The sequence below is a fragment of the Neovison vison genome, chromosome 1, assembly GCF_020171115.1.
Source record: "Neovison vison isolate M4711 chromosome 1, ASM_NN_V1, whole genome shotgun sequence".
Classification (NCBI taxonomy): domain Eukaryota; kingdom Metazoa; phylum Chordata; class Mammalia; order Carnivora; family Mustelidae; genus Neogale; species Neogale vison.
The window spans coordinates 127,397,542-127,418,340 of record NC_058091.1 but is presented as its reverse complement, the minus strand read 5'-3'; the positions used below and the strand labels follow the sequence as shown (position 1 = coordinate 127,418,340).

Below are 20,799 nucleotides of genomic sequence, written 5' to 3'. Positions count from 1 at the left end.
ACTTAGCAATTTTTCAAACCTGTTGGAAGCCAACTTCCACCACTATTTTTGAAGAAACACTTGGCAGCTACCTATAAATTGAAGTGATTCTTGTTCAGGAAACTTCAGTTGAATTTGGCTTTCTGGCTTGCTTAAAAATTTCCCATACTTTGGCTGTCCAGTACTGACACCTTTTCTTGGCTCCTTTTTGGATCTTAACCGAGGCAGATTCTTTTCTCATCAATGAAAGCACAGGGAGAAAAGTCTCTTCCAAGTTTGCCATAACCCCCCACCCCCAGCCCCCACCAAACCCAATGCAACCTGCATACTACCTTCCCTAATAAAAAGCAGGATCTCGTGACCCTTGTCAGTTGCTTTAGACAGAATATGTAGTTCTTCATCCTCTGCCAGCCCAAGTGGAACACTACAGCTGGGGCCTTTGCAAGGCGGCCGTCCAGAGTCACTGCCATTCTGGCCCATTTCTTAGAACAACTAGGACTGACCATTAGGTAGAGAAAATAGCACCTGCTAGATGGGTGCACCCGGCACAGCCAGCCACTCTGGCCCTGCCTCCGCCAATCCTGCTTTATGTTGAAGATAAGATCTCCTTGTCCCTCTTTTAGGTATTTTACAGTTTTTTTGTTTTAAGCTGAGGACATTTCTTTAGAAGAAAATGAGAAGTGGATACTCTAAGGATATGGTCCCTATTTGTCAGGCTTCCCCATGTACAATGAACCAACTGATTTAAATCATTACAGAAAAGGGAGCTACCTCCTTACTTATGATGTTTCTATTTGGCAGATGTTCTGCACTTAGCTGCTAGAAGTATTTTGATGTTTGTAAGGAAGATACTAAATTGGCTGTTTCCACGCAGCAGGTTCTGCCAAGTGGTTTGGTAAACTTCTCTCTACACCGTTCTCCTTCACTGAGGTTCACAATGCATATCAGATATCTTCTGAGAAGTTTTAACATAAATATTTAAATTTAATCTGACAGTTGCCAATCATATTTGGGCAGAAAATACCTTTCAAAGCACATCTATGAACACCAATGAAATAGCATATCAGAAACCTTGAGAGAGAGAATGCGGTTTTAACTTAAAACTAAACGTAAAATAGCAAACCCCAGCAAAGGAAATATCAGGAAACAGTATGGTAACAAGAGGCATATTTTATTAAGTTTTCCAATAATTGGAAACATTGCTGCTAAAATGCAAGTTACAATTCACATGATACCACAGTAACTGGGATACATATTATTTTCAGAGACCAGCTTCCATATCTTGATCATTAAATGGAAAGATTCTTCAGAAGAACAGTCCCTTACCCTACATATAGAAGGAGAAAAAAAAATTAAAGATGCCATGATGATATCTATCAAGTAACTGGAAAACATTTTTAAAGTCAATTGTACATTATTGACATGTAAAAAAACACAAATGAATTTGTATGAACATTTCCATAAGGAAGACATCCCATCTAGAAGGATGATAAAACTCATGTTGAAAATATGCTTGAACTAGGGTATGAAAAGGAAAGAAACACTTTTTATGAAGCCCAACTTCCAATGATGTCATCATGATTAATGAAAGGAAATTACTTATTTGAGTATCCATTTTTTTTTTCCTATCTCCAACATTTAAAAGGGCATTCTTTAACTATTTGGCTTAAATTTGAAGATATTTGATTCCTCTGCTTCATTCCAGAGATCTTATTTCTACGTAACCAGCTAGTATTACAAAATGATAAAGAACAAGTAGAGCATAGTAGGAGGAATGCAAATATCAAATAGATCTGAGACTATTACATTTCTCTGCCTCTACCACATACCATAAAACATACATTTTTTGTATTGTAGAAATGTCCTGAGTATTTGTTTTGGAGAAAAAAAAGGTGGTTACTATAATGAAAAAAAAAATTAGAGTATCTTAAAAAACTCATTTTGAAAGTAGTAGAGTGGAATGAGTTCTACATTGGGGAATAATAAGGATGCAACTAATAAGGACTAAGAGGAAAACAGAAATACTGGGAAGGTCTTTAAAATTTATTGCAAGATACTCCCTTTCCTTCAAAACCTCGATGCTCCCACCTGATGTCTGATACCTTTGAGAAGAAGGTCCACATAGAGAACGGGGACTACAGCATATCTGGTTTCTGGATCTCACTTACCCCCTGACTACAGAAAGAACTATGACCTTTTCTAGGGTTATGTCCTAAGACTTAGGAACCCTGACGTCTGACAACCATGTGATATTTTGCTGTGAAGTCTAAAAAAACCCAAATGCTTTATCAGAGATTAACTTATTTAAAAACTATATAGCTACTTTGAAAAATGAATGCAGGCTAAAGAGAATTCACTAAATTATGACCACCATCTAATAGAGGCCTAAACAGAGTTCCAAATCTCTGCCTCAGCAAAATTACTAATTCTAATAAAATCATGTATATGTATATAAAGAATGTTTGCAGGGTTCCTTTAGAGTAGACAAACCTAGGAATGCTAAATTTGGGAACAAAGATCTACTTCTCTCACTTAAGAAGAAAAACTGACAGTGGTTCTAAATATTTATCTATCTTAAGACCATGACTGAAGTTATTTACAAAAATAGTTACTGAAAGAGAAAGTCAGGGAACAGAGTATTAATGGAGTTGGGCAACAGCACTCTTCAAGTTCCACTTTCTATTCTTTTGCCTCTGCCAAGGAGATAAGATACTTAAAGCTAAAAACTACTTTTTGATGTATGTGATTGTGGTGGTTTCTATTTTTCTAGTAACTCCTAGGAACCAATTTTGATGGCCATGTATTATGTGGAATCTCACATTCAAGAGCCTTCCATAATATTACTACATTTAACCACTGCTTTTAGTGGGAGGGAGGGAGGGAAGCAGAAAGTATGATAAAACAAGCACTTTACAGATGGACACCACAATAGCACTACTACTCTAAGTGCCAAACATTAATGAAACCCAAATCATAATGCTGAAAACTAAAAAATTAGACAAAAATTAAATGGAGAATTCCTTTTTTTCTTTTTCTTTTTTTTTTTAAATCTTTTATAGGACAGAAACCTTAGCTCATGTCTTCTGGCTGTCATCATCTTCCACTGAACTGCACCTAAAACACAAAGAACAAGTAACAAGCAACTTTGTTTTTTAAGGAATAGGTAATAGTTTTGAAGGCATAAGATGAACTGTTTCTAGTGGAAGTTAACTTATTTATTAAATACTTATATAAAATGAAGCCATGAAAATCACCAGAAGCATCAAAATGTTTACTACTTTTGAGTGAAAATAACTACAAAAGACTTGAATATGCAGCATATTATCACCAAAATAAAGTAAGTCATGGTGGGAAAATCACTACCCATTTTGGGAAGGTAGACAAGCTGCACCCGTGAGGCCTTATTTAAAAGGCTTCACTCTACCTGAAGATGGAAACCACCTTTTATTTATTTTTAGTAAGTCTAAACCATGAAGAGACGGGGTGTAGATTCAAAGTTGGCTTATTATATCATCTATCACCTTCCTGGCTGTAGTTCATGTCTTTAAATGGAGCAAAACCCACCAGAAGAATGCTGCTATTCTGATTTTCCATTCTTGAATGCACCAAAATGTGCATGCTTGTTGTAATTAGGTGCCTGGGTGAATAAAAAAATCCCATTTACAATTTAAAAATATTATTTAAACCCCCAAAATCTGGTTATTTTCCACAATGCTCAGGAAGATAAGCATTAATTTTACCACCCAAACAGAAAAGATGTACATACATTTCTGAAAATTCTCTCCTACCATGTTAAAAATACAAATTCCTTTGTGTTGCAAAACCAAGCTGATTTACATGATTTGGTTTTAAATTGTTGCTAAATGTTTATCTACACATGCTGTCAGAAATAACCTTGTTAAGAAGGTGAAGCTGGTGTCTCAGCAAATCAGACCCCTTGGAGAAGGCGGTGAGTGGCCTGTGCCCCGTTTTCCTTTTCTCTTTCCGCACCATCAAAAGGAAAAGTGAGAAAATAGCAGAAACATTAGTTAAATCCTGAATTACACCCCATAACCTACAGGAATTATCTCACTACACTGAAAGCTGACAATATTTGTAGGATTTTTTTTTTTTTGATGAAATAGTTAGGATCCTGATTATTAATAAAACAATCAACTTGTGGCTAAGCTTACATCTTTAACAAAAAAATCTTTTAAAGACTTAAAGGAAGAAATGAAAGGTTGCTTTTTAACTATTTATGGTTTACCTGACTTACCAGCACTGAAGACAAAAACTTTTAAAAATGGCTACAAATGCCTTGTTCACAAAAGACTTTATTATCTAGTGATGCATACTGAGAACATACAGAAATCTGCATGGTCCACTTCACATGCAGGAGAACAATCTTCACTTTACAATAAGTGAGTGTCAACTGTTTTATGCAATAGACAACACTTTAAAGTCACATTCTTAAAGAAAAGCTTCATTTACAAAAGAAATAAAAGGTAAAGAAGCAATTACCGCTTTTAAAAAGCAGCTGCTTTGTTCAAGAGTGGAAGGTTTATGCCTGTATTGAAAGACAACATGATCACAAATAATGAAAACAATGAACAAATGAAAAACACTTTTACCATAAAGCAGTACACTTTCAAAATGACATACAAATAGTTAAAAATTTCATTATGTTGTCTAACTTTTAAATATGAGGACTTTCAGAATTAGGCCTCAACATGTGTCATTAGTAAAGGAAAACGATGCCTTGTCTCTACGTCACTACGAACTGTATCTAACAAAATGTATATAAAGTCTATAGCAAGTTGGTCTAAAAAACTGAAAGTCAGTAAGAAACAGTACACTGAAGGCGCTGTGTCCATCAAGCGCACACTCTTCCGATTTTAAATGCGATGAACAGAAAGGAAACTGTAACTACGCCACAGTTGCAATGCCAAAAATAACACAACATCAGCTATCACACATGCAGGGAATTCTGCCACAAAGCTAATATCCCTCATTGTCAACTGTTCCAATAAAATAACATCTTAAAACACCAGTGATGTTGATGGTTTAGCTTACCTTCAGTGTACTGAATGTTGTACACAACCTGCTTTAAAAGAGGAGACCATCCCTGCAGGCAGGCTCAAGAAGGAACAGACCCCTTTCGGCACTGACTACACCAAGGGCATGCTGCTGTGGCCTGCACACACACACCTAGGAAAACGTGAATATAAACAGCATTTATGCTGGCCATTTTATCTGAAGACCAATATGAAGCCAAGTTTGCTAAAAATAAATCAACCACCCAGTATTACTACTCATTTTATAACAGATGCTTTTGTCTTTTATGTGAACTGCAACCATGTACATTAGCACTGTAATTTTGTGCAGTCTTGGCAATTAAAACAGTTCTACAGTGAAATTTCACATAAGACACAAAACAGATTAACTAACATTTCTAAAAGAAATATCACCCTTGGTGTTAATTCAAATATATCATGCTTCCTCAAATTTGCTGGAGAAATATTTATAAGTTTATATACATTAATAAACTGCTGTGAAATTTCTTCAGTCTTTGTATTTAATTACTCAAACCCTTGGAGCTTCTTCATCTCATTTAAATTTTTTCCTGGATGAACGCATGCTGTAGGGCCTGGTTGATGCTTATTCGTTTAGCGGGGTCCAACATTAGGATCTGGTCCAACAAGTCCTTTAGCTGGTGTACTTTTTTACGTTGGTCTTCAGGAAGCCGCTGGCACCCAATCAAGTCAGCCAACAGGTCCTTGGTTGGATTAATGGTGCTCATGACAGTAACTTTCTCCTAAAAATAATTTTTAAAGATGTCTATGTCTACTTTTATAGAGTTACTGAGCATATGTATCTTAAATCAGACTGATTGGTCTATCGGAAATTTTAATATATGTACATATATATATCATCTATATATCTGTATAGATATATACATAGATAGATATAGATATATACATCTATATATCTGTATAGATGATATATATATCATCTATTCATTTAAAACTTCATTTTGACAGACTGCGAGAAAGGGAACACAAGTAGGAGAGTAGGAAAGGGAGAGAAGCAGGCTTCCTGCTGAGCAGGGTGCCCAATGTGGGGCTCTATCCAAGGACCACTGGGTCATGACCCAAGCTGAAGGCAGATGCTTAACGACTGAGCCACCCAGATGCCCCTATTCTTTATCTTTGTAAGAACCAACTGAAAACTGAATGAAAAAAACCCCACCCCCCCCCACCAGAAAAGAAAAAAACAACCCCAAGTTAGCTATGAAGGTTTTTAAAAAACATACTGTAAGTTTGTACAAAGATCGAACTGCTAACAGGAAGTCTATGAAAATCCCCACACTGTTACATAATTAATAATTATATGATTAAGAGCAATAACAGTAATTAGTAATAACAACAGGAAGCACTTCCTGTTTCAACTCTCCTCTCCCTGCCCTGAAGTGGTGACAGACAGACATGGAACTGTGTGCTGGTTAAGTGCTCTGACAAAGTTAGGAACAGACCATATAATGGGGCAAAAAAGGGGAAAAGTCCCTATACTTCAACCTAGAGGATTTGGAAAAGCTCATACAAAGCATGTATTTCCCCTGACGCTTGAAGTTGGTAAGTTATTTTTAGGGGATGAGGAGGGAGAGGAGGCAAGTAAGGTCAGGATGGTCTGTGAACAAAGGCAGAGAGAGACATGACGTGGCACGCCCTTCAGCTGACTGCCAAGTGTGGAATGGGGGAGGTTACAGAGACCCTGAGGGGGTGGGCAAACTGCTCAAGACCACAGAGTTCATCAGAGAGGAACCCAACAAAAGGATAAGGATTTTAAGCACCGAGAATAACATGATAAGATTTGTTTTTTCAAAAAGATCACTCTGGTAAGCAGTCCAGAAGCTGGATAGGAGGGCAGAGAAAGAAAATGCTCCCAAGAACAGAGGAAGAGGGCCTAAATATGACCTATCATAAAAATAGAGTCATTATACTAGACAAACATTTTTAATTCCCTTCCTCTTTCTCATAACCTCATTGTGTTTTATTCAGGAATTGGCCACCAGCAAAAAGAAATTATTTTTAGTGTTTTAAATATTCACAGCTCCTAGTACCACCCAGTATTCAGCTTGTTTACAGAAAGACAATCATTTAACGTAGCACAGTTAAAAGGGACTTACCCTCTCTGTTACTTTATCAACTTCTATATACATGAAGTTGAGGTTTTGATCAAAATGTTGGTCTTTGAATACGCCTTTCCGAATCATCTGGCAATAAAGCAAAATAAAACTTGGGTTTTGAACTATTACGAAACAGTCTGGCCTACCAACAATTTAATACATAACAAGTCACAAATAAGACTTATTCAGTCTCTCTGGATTTCTATTCTCATTTAAGGAATCTCTTAGATTCCTTGCTCTGGAGGGTTTAACATATTCGAAAAAGCTAATATAAATGCTGTGCCTGTAACTACTTAATAACCTGAAATTATATTTTCCCAGGCAATGACTTAAACCAATTGTAATATCACATTATGCTTTCACTACTCAAAACTGAGACTCAAATATGAAATCATTTGTTCTTAGGAAAAATAGTACACATTTGGGGCCTTTTCTCTTGGCAGTTTAAGAAACCCGATGACGTTTCACAAATTATATTCCAAGAGCCCTGAAATGATACAGGTCAGACCTTGTTAAAACAAATACCAACATAACTAATTCCTGTGTAACTTATTCTAAACGAGTCCAACATGAGAGAATTGGGACAGCACCTAACAAATAAAAAACATAATGGCTTCTGACTTATATGGGGCAAAATCTGTACTCGCTCATAAATTCAGCAAATAAACTAAAATTACCAAAGTTTAAGATATGGCCCTGGGACAGGTTTATAAATGCCTGAAATTTCTGCTTCATTTCTGAAACTAATTATTGTACCTGAAGCATTAAGGGTGAGTTTTGTGTTAGAAAGAGGTCAATTTTAAGTGAGTTTTTCTTGGTACCTTTCCCAAATAACTTTCAATCTTTAATAAACTGATTGCCATCAAGTTCCTTTTCCAATATTCACCCCGTCATTCTCTGACAACTGAGCCCTTCTTCACATCTGAACTAACCTGACCTGCATCTTTTTTCATTCCACCTCTCAAGCATGTTTGGTGCTGTTACCAATAACGGTGTGCTCCCAAGGCTGCTTCTCTGCCCATCATTAAAGGATAATAAATGGAACAAGGGAAGAACAAAGATATGAAACAGTCATATATATACAAGTATGGTGCTTAACAAATTTATGCTCATCAATCTCTCTTCCTCAACTCCACTTCTACTCTAAACTGTAGGACCCTACCCTCCTGCTTAACAGAGTAAAGAAAAGCAAAGAGACATTAGAGGTGAACAGGAAAATGGAGTTCCCTTAATCACTTCGGATAGCTCTTGGATGATGAGAACCATTATTTTTAAACAGCAGAAATTTAAAAGAGCTAAGCAATCACAGTAACCATACACCTGCCTTTCTGAAATGGTTTTATAGCCATTAGTGATGAGTAAAGTGGCAGCCATCCACTGGTCTACAGTAAACTATTGCTAAGACCTTGAAAAACCACCCAAAACAGCTCATGTTAATGTCCTACCTTATTTGGCATCTTTCCTTTGAGATCCATGGCGAGCTTCAACATATGGTTATTGGTTTTGCCAGGAAATAAAATTTTTCCAGTGTAGAGTTCATATAAGGTACAACCTACAGACCACATATCTATACCATAATCATAGCTTTTACCTATAACTGAAAACAAAACCGAAGTTTAATACACGATGAGAGAAACAATCAACTGTTTTCGTTAATGGGGGTTTACTTTAGCTTGGCCTACATAACTGCAATCTTAATACCTCACTTTGGCATTAGCTTCATGTTTTTTCCCCACTAATTCTTAACAGACTCTTAAAAAATGAGGGAATGAGGAAGGAATTCAAAGGGTGGGGGGGCAGAAGGAAATGAATATTTCTTTTCTCATTTCACCTTTGGTGGAGGTGCTAACCAGCCTCAACCAAGGCAACAGGAAGAGCAAAAAACAAAGGTCCCATACAATCCATAAATTTGATAATCAGACCTTGTGTAATCAAGAGCAGTCTTCTAAAGCCGAGGATTTTCCACAACTGTTTTGCTACTCTTGCCAGACATGATCAAGACTCCTGTCACAACTACCACCATTCCACCTGAGGAGGATGAACTTGCTACGGTTCCCTTCCTCATCAATGACCTCGTGCAGCTGCTGAAGTGCGATGGAAAACAGTACTTAGACATTAAATATGCTGTTTCCACTGTGTATGATGGCCCAGGTCAAAAAACATTTGAAGAAACTTACTGATTTCAGGAGCACGATAAAATCTACTGACAAGATAAGGTGTTATGTCATTATCCGCAACATGTGAAGCTGACCCAAAATCGCAGAGCTTTAAAATAGTTTTTGATTCATTAACCTGCAAAACATTTTATCATGGAAGTTTAATTCATGCCAGAAATAATTAAGGCAAGTAATCAGATAAAAATAATTGGCTTTGAGAAGTTACTTCCAATACTGAAAACAAAGTTACCCATTTTACAATTCCTTTTCTAATTATCTTATAATTCAATTTCCTAATTATAAAAAATTAAGAGCTATCAAATATTTGAATATAATTAGTAAAAGAACTTTTTTCAGTAACGAAGTATGGGATAATACCAAGTACATTCAATTTTAACCAATGTTACTTCGAGAAGGGGAGGAGTAAGAGAAAAATCTCATTGAAGCAAAGCATCTTCTAAAAATGCCCAGAATACCTGAATAAAGTTGAGTTGCTATTTAAAGGAACATGAAGATAATTCATTAATAAACAATCAGACTTAGATTAACTTTCAACTGACTGAAGTTAACTTTCAGTTGCCAGAAAATTATGATAGCAATGAAAGCAGAGGATGATTCAGATTAAATCTGGACAAAAACAGAATAAAAACATTCTTCATCCGTAGCTGCTAGACCATCCCAAATTTAGCAATCACTTCAAGTCTAAAAAAATATTAAATCCCTTAAATATAAAGAAGGTATTAGTCAAGAAAATGTTAAATACATTTGGCACAACTGATAAATATGAACTCTATATTAGTTATTTGTTTCTTTTTTCCTTTGTAAATACTTCAACATACACAGTAACAGTGACATCTGCTGAGAAAGGCTGGAGTTGCTCCCATGGCTGCTGCCACTCATGAGTCAGAAGCATGTTCAGGATTAACAAGTGAAGATAATTCATATTCCAGAGTCCCTTCCCCCCTTCAAAAGAGACACACACAAATTCCGAGTTGGGACTTGAACTTGGCCTATCGTTCCCACCCCAAAGAAACATAGCAGTTTAAATAAATAGCCTTACGCACTTTCTACTGGGATATCATAAAGTTTGGTCAGTGTTACAGATTGGCCCATTACAGATGATACCCACGGAATTAAGCTATTAATGGAAATGATTATTTCTCACTGCCATATCCATAACCATTCTCTTCTCCTGGAGGACCAGGAAAATCGGTATATTCAAATGCAAAAGTACTTTTGAAGCTTTCTGAGGTATAAACTGCATTCAGCTACTTAAGGATGCAGTTTAGAACCCAGAGAAATCCTGGGACAATTTTAAAATTAGAACCTATCAGTAGGACTCTTGGGCTGGCTAAAATGCCTTTAACAATTGCTGGGTATCCACACTTATATGCACTCCACCAGTTTGGCTAGACAACATCTATCCTCCCTGAGGAACATGGTACTCCTTACCACACTGATGGTTGATTCTGGGCTAAAAGCTTTGGATTTTCATTCACAAACAGCTCCCTCTAGTTTCTGATGTCTACTTTCCCCCTTTCTCAGGAAGGAGACAACATCCAGGGTCTGAAGTCCAGGTGTAAACCTATACTAGCGTAGCATTAACTTAAGGAAAACAAAGTTTTAAAAACAAGAGCTCCTAAGATTCTGGCAAATGTCTTATTCTTTAACTTCTATGGTGGTTACACAGATGTTCACTGCATAGTTAGTTACCTTTAAATTTTACATATTGTATACCTGCTTTGATACAGATGATATATTTCACAATTTACAAGAGAAATAAAATTGAGGTAAAAATTAACTATGAAGCTGACTAGACAAATCTACAATTCATTCGTAACATGAAGTCTACAATTCATTTATTTCACTGTAATTATTTAGCTCCTCTACACCCAAGTTATATTAGATGTGTAACAGACTGTGAAGTCAAATAAAATCTACTACAACGGCATGTTTCATAACTAATGTGGTCATCTGGAAGGAAATGTTTTAAGGTATTAAAAGAGAAAAAAAATCTGAGTAAAAGCTAAGCTATTGATGAGGTGTTCTTAATGAACTTTAATGGGATCATAATCTTTTAAAAGGGTAGAATATGGGGTACCTGGGTCCCTCAAGGCAGTTAAGCATCTGCCTTTGGCTCAGCTCATGATCTCAGAGTCCTGGGATTGAGCCCCGCATTGGGCTCTCTGCTTGGCGGGGAGCCTGCTGCCCTCTCTCTCTCTGCCTGCCTCTCTGCCTACTTGTGATCTCTCTGTCAAATAAATTTTAAAAATCTTAAAAAAAAAAAAAAAAAAAGTGTGGAATGTTATCAGCAGACAAGCTAGGAATTCCCCAAGTTGTGAACATACCCCCAATTCTGAATACCTCAGAACAGGGTTAAAGAAATGGGGCCAGGGAAGGAAGTGGTATGTATGCATTGTGTGCATTCATCATTCCCCTATGAAAATGTATTATTTCTAAATTTAAGAAACACAAACCCCGTGAAAGTTGTGTATTACCACTCCAGAAGTCTTTAGTTAAGAGGTGAGGAATGTGAAAGGAACACCTTTCAACTTAACACCTACCTAATCACAACTGAGCTCTTCTGTCTTTGGGCCCTTCCTGGGCACCTATAAAAACACTACTCTATACAACTATTTAAGAGATAATTCCTTTAAATGTCTCTAAGCCTGTGAGACCACAAATCAGAGAACCAAGAGCTGTCAACACTATTTCAAATCAGCAAGATGTGCATTTTTTGTGTTTAGGTACCAGAGGAAGCCCATCATTATTGTATTAAGGCCCTTTTGGGATTTGTGTGTACTCTAAATCCATCAATCTTAAAGGATAAAACTGAGACAACAGCCTATTTCCTCTTTCTTTGTACTTTACTATAAAATTTCACGGACTCATTTCTAAAAAAGTAAACACTGGCTAAGTCCTTTGTAATGGGTAGTATGCTGAGTTATTCTTTTAAGACATCATTTCTAGAATAATACAGTGGTTATCACATTACTCATAACCTATATGGATGTACAAGGCAGCATGATTGTTTAACTTACCAGGATATTGTCTGGCTTGATATCTGCATGTAGAATATTGCATCTTTTAAGGAGTTTTAATGCCAAGAACAACTGCTGACTGTAGGATCTTACAGCTTTAATATGAAGACCAACATCCTTACCGTATTTTTTTAACACCTCTCGTAAATTCATACTTTTAGGAGAGAAAAAAACAACAACCCACAAAATTAGGGGTTAAAATGCAAAACGGAAATAAAAAAGGCAAAAATATGTTCAAGCATAAAATCAAATCAAACCCAAAATATTAATTAAAATGAAAGTATCTGTTCATGAGCCCTCTCAGATGTTTAACAAATTACTCTACACTGAAATGAAAGCACACGAACCTGTGTGTATGTAAGACAATTCTCCAATAAAACTCAATTTTCAAAATAAATGGAAGGGAAGACATACAGTGGTAAAGTTCCGATTGATTTTAGAATGGGTTTACATTTCAAAGTCCAAAACTGAAGCCATACTTTTGAAGATCAAAACTGTATTTCTACTTCACTACTCCCATTTCTTTTTATTACATTGTGATCCTTTCTTGACGTATTTAACTTTCAGAGAATCTCTTGTTGAGCTGAAGGCTACATTAGGTTAGTGTCTGACACACAGGTCAATTACTTTCTACATTAATGATTGTCACAAAGCTAGTTCTTAACCAAAAGTAAACAACAAAACCAGCTAACTAGTAAAAATAAACACACAGAAATTTCTCGTGCTGTTTATCTAAATTTTTAGTAATGTACAGGGTTGACAGTGTACCTTAGAGGCTCAAATACGAGACAGAGATGCTGTTTGTGGTAAAAGTGTCTGAAGAGTCGCAAACAATGAAATTTGTCATCAGGATCAGCATCGTTAAGTTTTTTCAGGAATTCTAGTTCTTTTAAGCCAGTTTTTTGCCTGAAAAGAAAAAGAGAATTAGTTCAAAACTGAATACAGAAGAAAACTAAATAATATTTACTAGTTCCAGTTTGATGTATCATAGATGGTAAGTAGCTCGGATTTTTTAAGTACTAATAGTAATTCTGTTAAGGAATGACAACTTTGTATGTCACTCACACAGTATTTTATACTTAGTCAAATACGGTTCCCCTGGAGCTTATTTCCACAATAATTAATAGAAAGAAATACTGCAGGAATAAACCCACCTTGCCTGAAGGATATTCAATCTTGTACATTTTCTTTCTTTTTTTCTTTTTTTTCTTTCCAGGGAGAGGGGAGGGGCAGAGGGAGAATCCTAAGCAGGTTCCACACCCAGCTCGGAGCTGGACATGGGCTTGATCTCACAACCCTGAGGTCATGACCTGAACTGAAATCAAGAGTCTGATACTTAAATGACTAAACCACGCAGGTGCCCCAAATCTTACCTATTTTTATTTCAAAGACATCTTGATGTAAATGCTATTTTAACAAAAATGGAACCACACTATGTAAGAGTCTAAGAACAGATGTCTTACCAAATATTAGTATTTGGTTTTCCTCTAGAATTTTGGTTATCATTTGTCAAATAGGTCATATTTTTAAAATGGCTTTAAAAATGTTTTCTAAGCCTATGGTAGCTGAAGATGTTTATGTGTATCTATAATATAACAGTTCTTTTCAGTGTTTTAAAGCTGATGGCAAGTTGACTTTAACATCAGCTCAGTGTGTGGTAGAGACTGTGCTTAATAAAACCTATGGGTTTGACAATTACCTCTATTATACAAAAGAAAAAAAGGCAACAGATTCACTACCAGCCTTCTGTCATTTTAAAACTGCAATACTTTTATAGATTGTGTTACTTTTTTAAAATGTTCACTTGTGAATACCTGTGTTTTTAGGTTTCAGTACATAGGTCTTCTGAACTTACATGAGCTCATTGTTTCTGATGATTTTTACAGCCACTTCTTGGTTGGCTCTTGCATTATCTCTGGCTCGTACAACATTACTGAAGACACCCTGGCCAGTGTAGCCATACACATTGTAACGCTTATCTAGGACTTCACCTATGTTCACACCTAAAAAAGTAAATTAAAAAATGGGAATTTTGACCATAATAAATACTTAACAAAACTACGAGATACACATAATAAAGTACAAAGAAACACAGTGCAGTCACTTAAAAAAAAAAAAGTGTCAAATCTCTACTGTGTGCCTGGTTTCCTAGACACCACAGAGAATCAAAGATGAGCCGCCATCAGTCACTCTTTCATAATGTGGTTCAAGCTGCATGCCCACTTCCTATTAACTGCTGAGGATTTTAACATTGAGTAGGGAAGAAATGTGCTCACTGAAGTGTTTCCAACTGTAGTCCTGAATGACAAATACTGCATGACTGGCATCCCAAGTTCCTTGTGTGTCGTTTTTCTTGGTTTCAGATCAAGACGAGGAAGTGACGTTCCCCCTTCCTCCTGGAGGATTATCTCATGGCTGAAAACAACTTTGAATAGATTTAGGTTGCACATCAAGTCTTTACCTCACTTCTATGCATGAAGCTCCTGAGCTGCTTAATGGAATAGAACATGGCTTCACGCAGCTATTAGATGTGCCATCCATTTTAAGTGATGGCACTGGGATGTGACTTTCAGAGCTCTTCAGCGTGTGACTGCATCAAGCAACATACTTCTAAAAAATGTTGTTAACAAACCTAAAATTAATCAGAACTGTGAACTTACGGTAATAGCCTTCTGCATCTGTCCAGTTATCCCTGAGGTTGGGATTCTCTTTGAAATCCTTTCCAATGCCAGCAGCCCGAAGACGAGCACTCTGAAATGAAGGAGGCAACAAAAGCTATTTACCTACTAATCAGGCAGACACTTAAAGCATTTCCTTTAAAACCAAAATGGGGAAAACCGGCTATAACTTAAGAAAAACATTTTAGCCAAATTAAGTCAACTCTCACTATGAGCTACGTAAATGCAATGTACCTGGAAACACAATTAGCAAAGTCTCACATCACAATGATGCTCAGGAGAAAAATGAACAAAGGTATCTTCAAAAACTCTTAGGACTATGACTAGGGGATTATAAATGAAAATAAAAACTCAAAAACCAGATATTGTTTTCAACAGCTATTAACAGACAAAGGAGGACAAAAATTACAGATGGGCATTCAGTTAACAGTATTCAACTCTCCTACCAATTTTCACATTTCTTTTACTGATGATTTCTCTTCACATATATGCTGCACTAACAGTTCGTGTGGGAAATTAAGAGTATCTGGACTTCTGAGGAGTATGATGCACCATCTTCCATGATACCCAGAAGACCCTTCCAGGTCCAAGCAAATGATGTGCACGGATACTTTCAATGGCTTAATCATTTCATTCTCTCTTAACCTAAGCTTCATTTTGACGTTCCTGCTGCAAAGTAGAGATACATTACTTAAGCCAATGACCAATGTCTTCAGGGTGATGGACACAGACTGCTTAATCTTACTCTATTTTTAATTTCTCTATTTTACATCCACTTTCCCTTGCTAAAGCTTCCCTATTTCTCATGTTCTCTTGAATTTATAATGAAAATGGTCTCATACTTTTAAAATATGTTTTTAAGATTTTTTCAAAAAAGTCACTAATAGCTAAAAAAACCCAAAATTTCTTAATCACTTCCTTGTAATAACATTCCCAACTCTTCAGTGAATGTACTAGGATCCAAATCCTAAGTTCTCAATCACCCACAGTATCGAAGTCCAAAGGAGACTCTGTTCTAATATAGGCCTGGAAATTACTGACATCACCTTGTTTCAGCTAACTATGCACCACAACCCTCCCCCCAACCCAGTTTGTAAAACGAAAAAATAGTAGTTTCAAAAAAATACACGTTTAAGTCATCTGGTGTTTAACTTTCCTGAAGCTCTTGAATTGCTCTACCATACTTGTTTTTAAAATCTTGACTAATTTTAGACTTAAGAGAAATGTTGCAACACTAGTACAAAGAGTTTCCAGAAACCCTTCACTCAGACTGTCCAAATGTTAATATTTATTAATTCGCTTTATCCTTTTTTTCTCTTTTTGTACAACACAAACACATACTTACTATACACACACACACACACACACATGCACATATATATATATGTGTGTGTTTTTCTTAAAATAAAGATTTATTTGACACAGAGAGAGATGGAGAAAGCAAGCACAAGCAGGGGACGCAGCAGGCAGGGGAGAAGCAGGCTCCCCACTGAGCAAGGAGCCTGCTGTGAGGCTTGATTCCAGGACCCAGGGATCACTGACCTGAGTCAAAGGCAGCCACTTAATCAACTAAGCCACCCAGGTGCCCCTATATATATTTTGTTTAAGAGTTATGTTTTTAGGATTTAAAATTACTTACATCAAAATAGGCGGCAAACATATCATCAGATTCTGTAAACATATCAGGTGCCAAGAGCTTTTTCTGAGATGAACCTTAATGGAAATTGACAGTAATAATTTGAAAAACGAAGAGATACAAATTAAAACACAAATAAGTCATCAATGTAATATCACTAGCAATTCAAACTTGTACATGTTTTTCATTAATACACAACTTAAAGTCACTCTGTAACACTTAAGATGTATGAAGTTATGCATTTTTTTACTAAAAGGATGCATTTCAGAAAGTTGAAAGGCTTAATGATAGTACTTTCTCCACTGTTTTCTCCAATATTTAAATTAATATGCTAATAGCTAAATGATGATTATGTATTAAAATCAAAGTTCCTCTTTAAAAAATTCTATTTCCAAATTGCAACTTAAATCTCAAAAGGTTAACAACCCCACTACAGATCTAGATCTCTATGTATCCCCTAAAAAGGCCAATAACCCTGAGAAAAACTGGGCAAAATAAAAGGAACTCCTTAAAAAAAGGAATGTAATGGCTTTAAGTATAAGAACATAAATCCAATCTCACTTATAGTAAGGGAAATGCAAATTAAAATCACAACAAAATACCCTTTCTCTTTTGAGATGGGCTAAAAAACCCGAAAGTAGGACAATATCCTGGTAACAAGGCCCCGATAAGCAAGTACTCAGACATTACTTGCAGGGGGCAAAAACTGTGCAAGCCTTACAGAGTAAGGCAACAGAGCACAATTACACTCTTTTGACCCAGCAACCTCACTTCTGGGAAATCATTTCAAAGACACAGTGTAAGCATTAAAAAAATGAGTGCAATGCCACTATAATTAATGTTCCAATGAATAATCAACAATTGGATACAACCCAAACGTCCACCATTAGAAGACACAGTTCGAATAAACCTTGGCACATTCATCACACTGGAATAGCACATAACTGTAAAAAGGAATGAAGATCTTTTCATACCAGTAAGTGGCATATTGAATTCAGTGTGTGCTTGTGTGGGCAAAATATACACACATGTGAAAAACATTTTAATAATCAAACAGAAGATACTAAAACTCAAAAGCAAATTAAATTAACCTAAATCTATCAAATGTGTGGTCTAAGCATACCGAAGTATTTCAAATGACTTTACACCTTAGAATGTACCCCAAGGATAAAAAGAACCATTAAATTTTCAATTTGCATTCACTACATTCAGTATTGGTGATCATACTGATAACTATGTAAAAAAAAGCTTCAAAATAACCTAAATAATCATGTTATTAAGGATCACATTTTTCACTATAAGAAAATAAAAAATCAATGTTAAAACTCCTATAATTTCAAGTTTGAAAGGGCAATTTTTCAGTATGAACTCCCCTTTCCAAAAATGTATGTATGTCCTAGCTTTGCCCACTGAAAAATCCCATGAATAATGAGCACTCCTAAGTGCTTTGTGAAGTCTAAAGGGCATTTGCTATTAAATGGAACCACGGTTCCTTGGAGCAATAGTGGTTTCTGTTCTGGAACGTGATAATGTGCAAGGTGATCCTGTGATACCTTCCAATGTAGTAGAACGGGAGTTTGCAAACTACAGAGTGGGGCAAATCTGGTCCCCTGCTTGTTTTTATATGGCCCATTTTTACATTTTTAAAGGTTTTTGGGGAAAACAAGAGAATACTTTGTGACATGTGAAAATTATATCAAATTTAAAATTTTGGTGTTCACACAGTTTTCTTGGGAACACAGCCGCTTCTGCATTACAAGAGCAGGGTTCAGTAGTTGGAACACACACAAAAAAACATAAATTACAAAAGCCTAAATACTACCTGACCTGAGTTGCTAACCAGTCCTAGAAAGAAACACATTAATAAATATATTAATACCAATATATCCTTAGGGTTTGGATCAAAAAGACACTGGAAACCAACTTAAAAAGGCTTCCTCCCTCCCCATCTCAGTTGGAGAGAGAATTTAAGTACATGATACCAAATAATAAAAACCTGACAAAACCCCAATTTCACCAGTCATCTCCAGAGGTTGTTAATGTACCAATTCTATTCTATGGTAAGTATTAGTCAATAAAAGAAAACAACCAAGCATTTATCCCGACTTTCCTGTACAAACTGTATTTCCTGGGTAACCAAAGGATGGAAATCTCTCTTTTTTTTTTAACGGAATTACAGCTAATAACTCAAAAAGAAATATGGAAATTAAAGAATCACCACTTTGGAGTGTGTCCACATGCCCTCAACCTCCATGAAAAACAGTGGATCTAAGGAATGATCACCAATGGCTGCTGAAACTGCCAGGTGAACAGCTGAAGGGCAACTTCAGCTTTTGGACAGATGTGATTATTTTACCTAAACACACAATCTCAATCTCAATCAAAATAGGACAAGCACACACGACATACGCCACCTGATGCAATGCAAGTACACACCATTACTTAGGCAGTATTCTTGCCCCCAAAAATTAATTTAAATCTACTCAGGTCTCTAACACTTCTATTAGTTTTCAAGAAACACAGAGGATAGAGGAAACAAGATAAATGAAACAAGAACATGGTAAAATCAGATTGGAAAAAAAAAGTTTATAGGACACATGGCCTCAGTATCATCACAAGAAAATGGAAAGCGGGGAAGGGAAGGATGAGAATAACTATTAAAGACTGAGAGATTAAGAGATATGTGCATTTGGGGTGCCTGGGTGGCTGAGTGGGTTAAAGCCTCTGCGTTTGGCTCAGGTCATGACCCCAGGGTCCTGCGATCGAGCCCCCTATCGGGCGCTCTGGTAAGCAGGGAGCCTGCTTTCCCACCCCCACCCTCTGCCTACTTGTGATCTCTGTCAATAAATACATAAAATCTTAAAAGAGATATGTGCATCTTACTTGGATTTTGATTCAAACCAACCAATTGTAATTAGAAAGACTTAAAAATAAAAATGACCAATTCTTTAGATATGTTTTTTATTTTTTAAAGATTTTGTTTACTTAGAAAGCACGAGCAGGGGGAGGCTGCTCCCCTGAGAAGAGGAAAGAGAAGCTTCAAATAGACTCCATGCTGACCAAGGAGCCTGAAATGGGGCTCAGTCCCAGGACCCTGAGATGACTTGAACCAAAATCATGAGCTGGACAGTTAACAGACTGAGCCACCCAGGTGCCCAAGTAATGCTTTTTTCATTTCTTTTCTTTTCTTTTTTTTTTTTTAAAGTCCTTATCTAGAAGAGATAGATACACAATGAAGTATTTACAGATGAAATCAATCAAATCATGGCTGGGATTTGCTTTAAATTACTCTAGCAAGCAAAACAGAAGGAAATGACATTTTCTTTTTTTTTTTTCTTTTAAGTGTGCTCTATGGGGGCACGTGGGTGGCTCAGTGGGTTACAGCCTCTGCCTTCGGCTCAGGTCATGATCCCAGGGGCCTGGGATTGAGCCCCGCATTGGACTCTCTGCTCAGCAGGGAGCCTGCTTCCTCCTCTCTCTCCTCTCTGCCTACTGGTAATCTCTGTCTGTCAAAAAAATGAATAAAAAAATCTTAAAAAAAAAAAAGTATTTAAAGTGAGCTCTATGCCCAATACTGGGCTTGACCTCATAAACCTGAGATCAAGAATCACATGCTCTATTGTCTGAACCAGCCAGGTGGCTCAAACAGAAGGTAATGAATACATCAGATTCAGTATAATACTGTTTACATTACGCAAACCAACTGAAAACATTTATAAAGGACATTTGCTGGGACACATTTAATACTGTATTACTCTAAGAGTTAGCAGGGGCAAAATTTCTAATCCCTTTCACTTATACCCATCCCCAATCTCTTTCATTATTTACAGAACTAAAAATTCAGTGAAAAACATACCAAAACAAAAATCTAACTTACCATTATTCTGTTCAACAGTCATTAGGTTATGCTTGGCTTTTACTGAGGCCTCAAATGTATCAACATTTTCCCGTTCATACTCTTTCACATCAGCAGCTACCCTTTCCAGAATGTCATCTGGAGAAGGTGACCGTGTACAGGTGCTGCTCTGGGGGCTGCTTGGTTCAGATGGCACAGACATATTGCTATCTTCAGCAAGGTATTTATATTTCTGTAACAACAATACAACATATTATTTTCATAAAATCTGATGCGTATTTGCCAAGA

The 20,799-nt window shown here is 36.5% G+C and overlaps 1 protein-coding gene across 11 annotated transcripts in view; it reads right to left on the bottom strand.

The window, feature by feature from the left end:
* Positions 1–1,131: 1,131 nt before the first annotated feature.
* The window catches only part of PRPF4B (pre-mRNA processing factor 4B), a 38,576-nt gene continuing 18,908 nt past the window's right edge, over positions 1,132–20,799 (bottom strand). Inside the window, exons 6-17 of one of the 11 annotated variants that reach the window (XR_006385624.1) lie at positions 20,533–20,743; positions 16,659–16,732; positions 15,002–15,092; positions 14,197–14,344; positions 13,110–13,247; positions 12,342–12,495; positions 9,322–9,436; positions 8,590–8,741; positions 7,145–7,231; positions 3,544–5,773; positions 3,048–3,093; positions 1,132–1,306 (exon numbers count right to left, since the gene is read on the bottom strand). Coding sequence is in view for 1 of the 11 variants with exons in the window: in XM_044258156.1 (XP_044114091.1) it covers positions 5,570–5,773; positions 7,145–7,231; positions 8,590–8,741; positions 9,322–9,436; positions 12,342–12,495; positions 13,110–13,247; positions 14,197–14,344; positions 15,002–15,092; positions 16,659–16,732; positions 20,533–20,743 (1,374 nt within the window). In the remaining 10 variants the exon portion in view is untranslated. Of the gene's footprint in view, positions 5,774–7,144; positions 7,232–8,589; positions 8,742–9,321; positions 9,437–12,341; positions 12,496–13,109; positions 13,248–14,196; positions 14,345–15,001; positions 15,093–16,658; positions 16,733–20,532; positions 20,744–20,799 lie in introns of all 11 variants that reach the window. The other 10 variants (XR_006385625.1, XR_006385627.1, XR_006385620.1 and 7 more) reach the window with 10 other exon arrangements.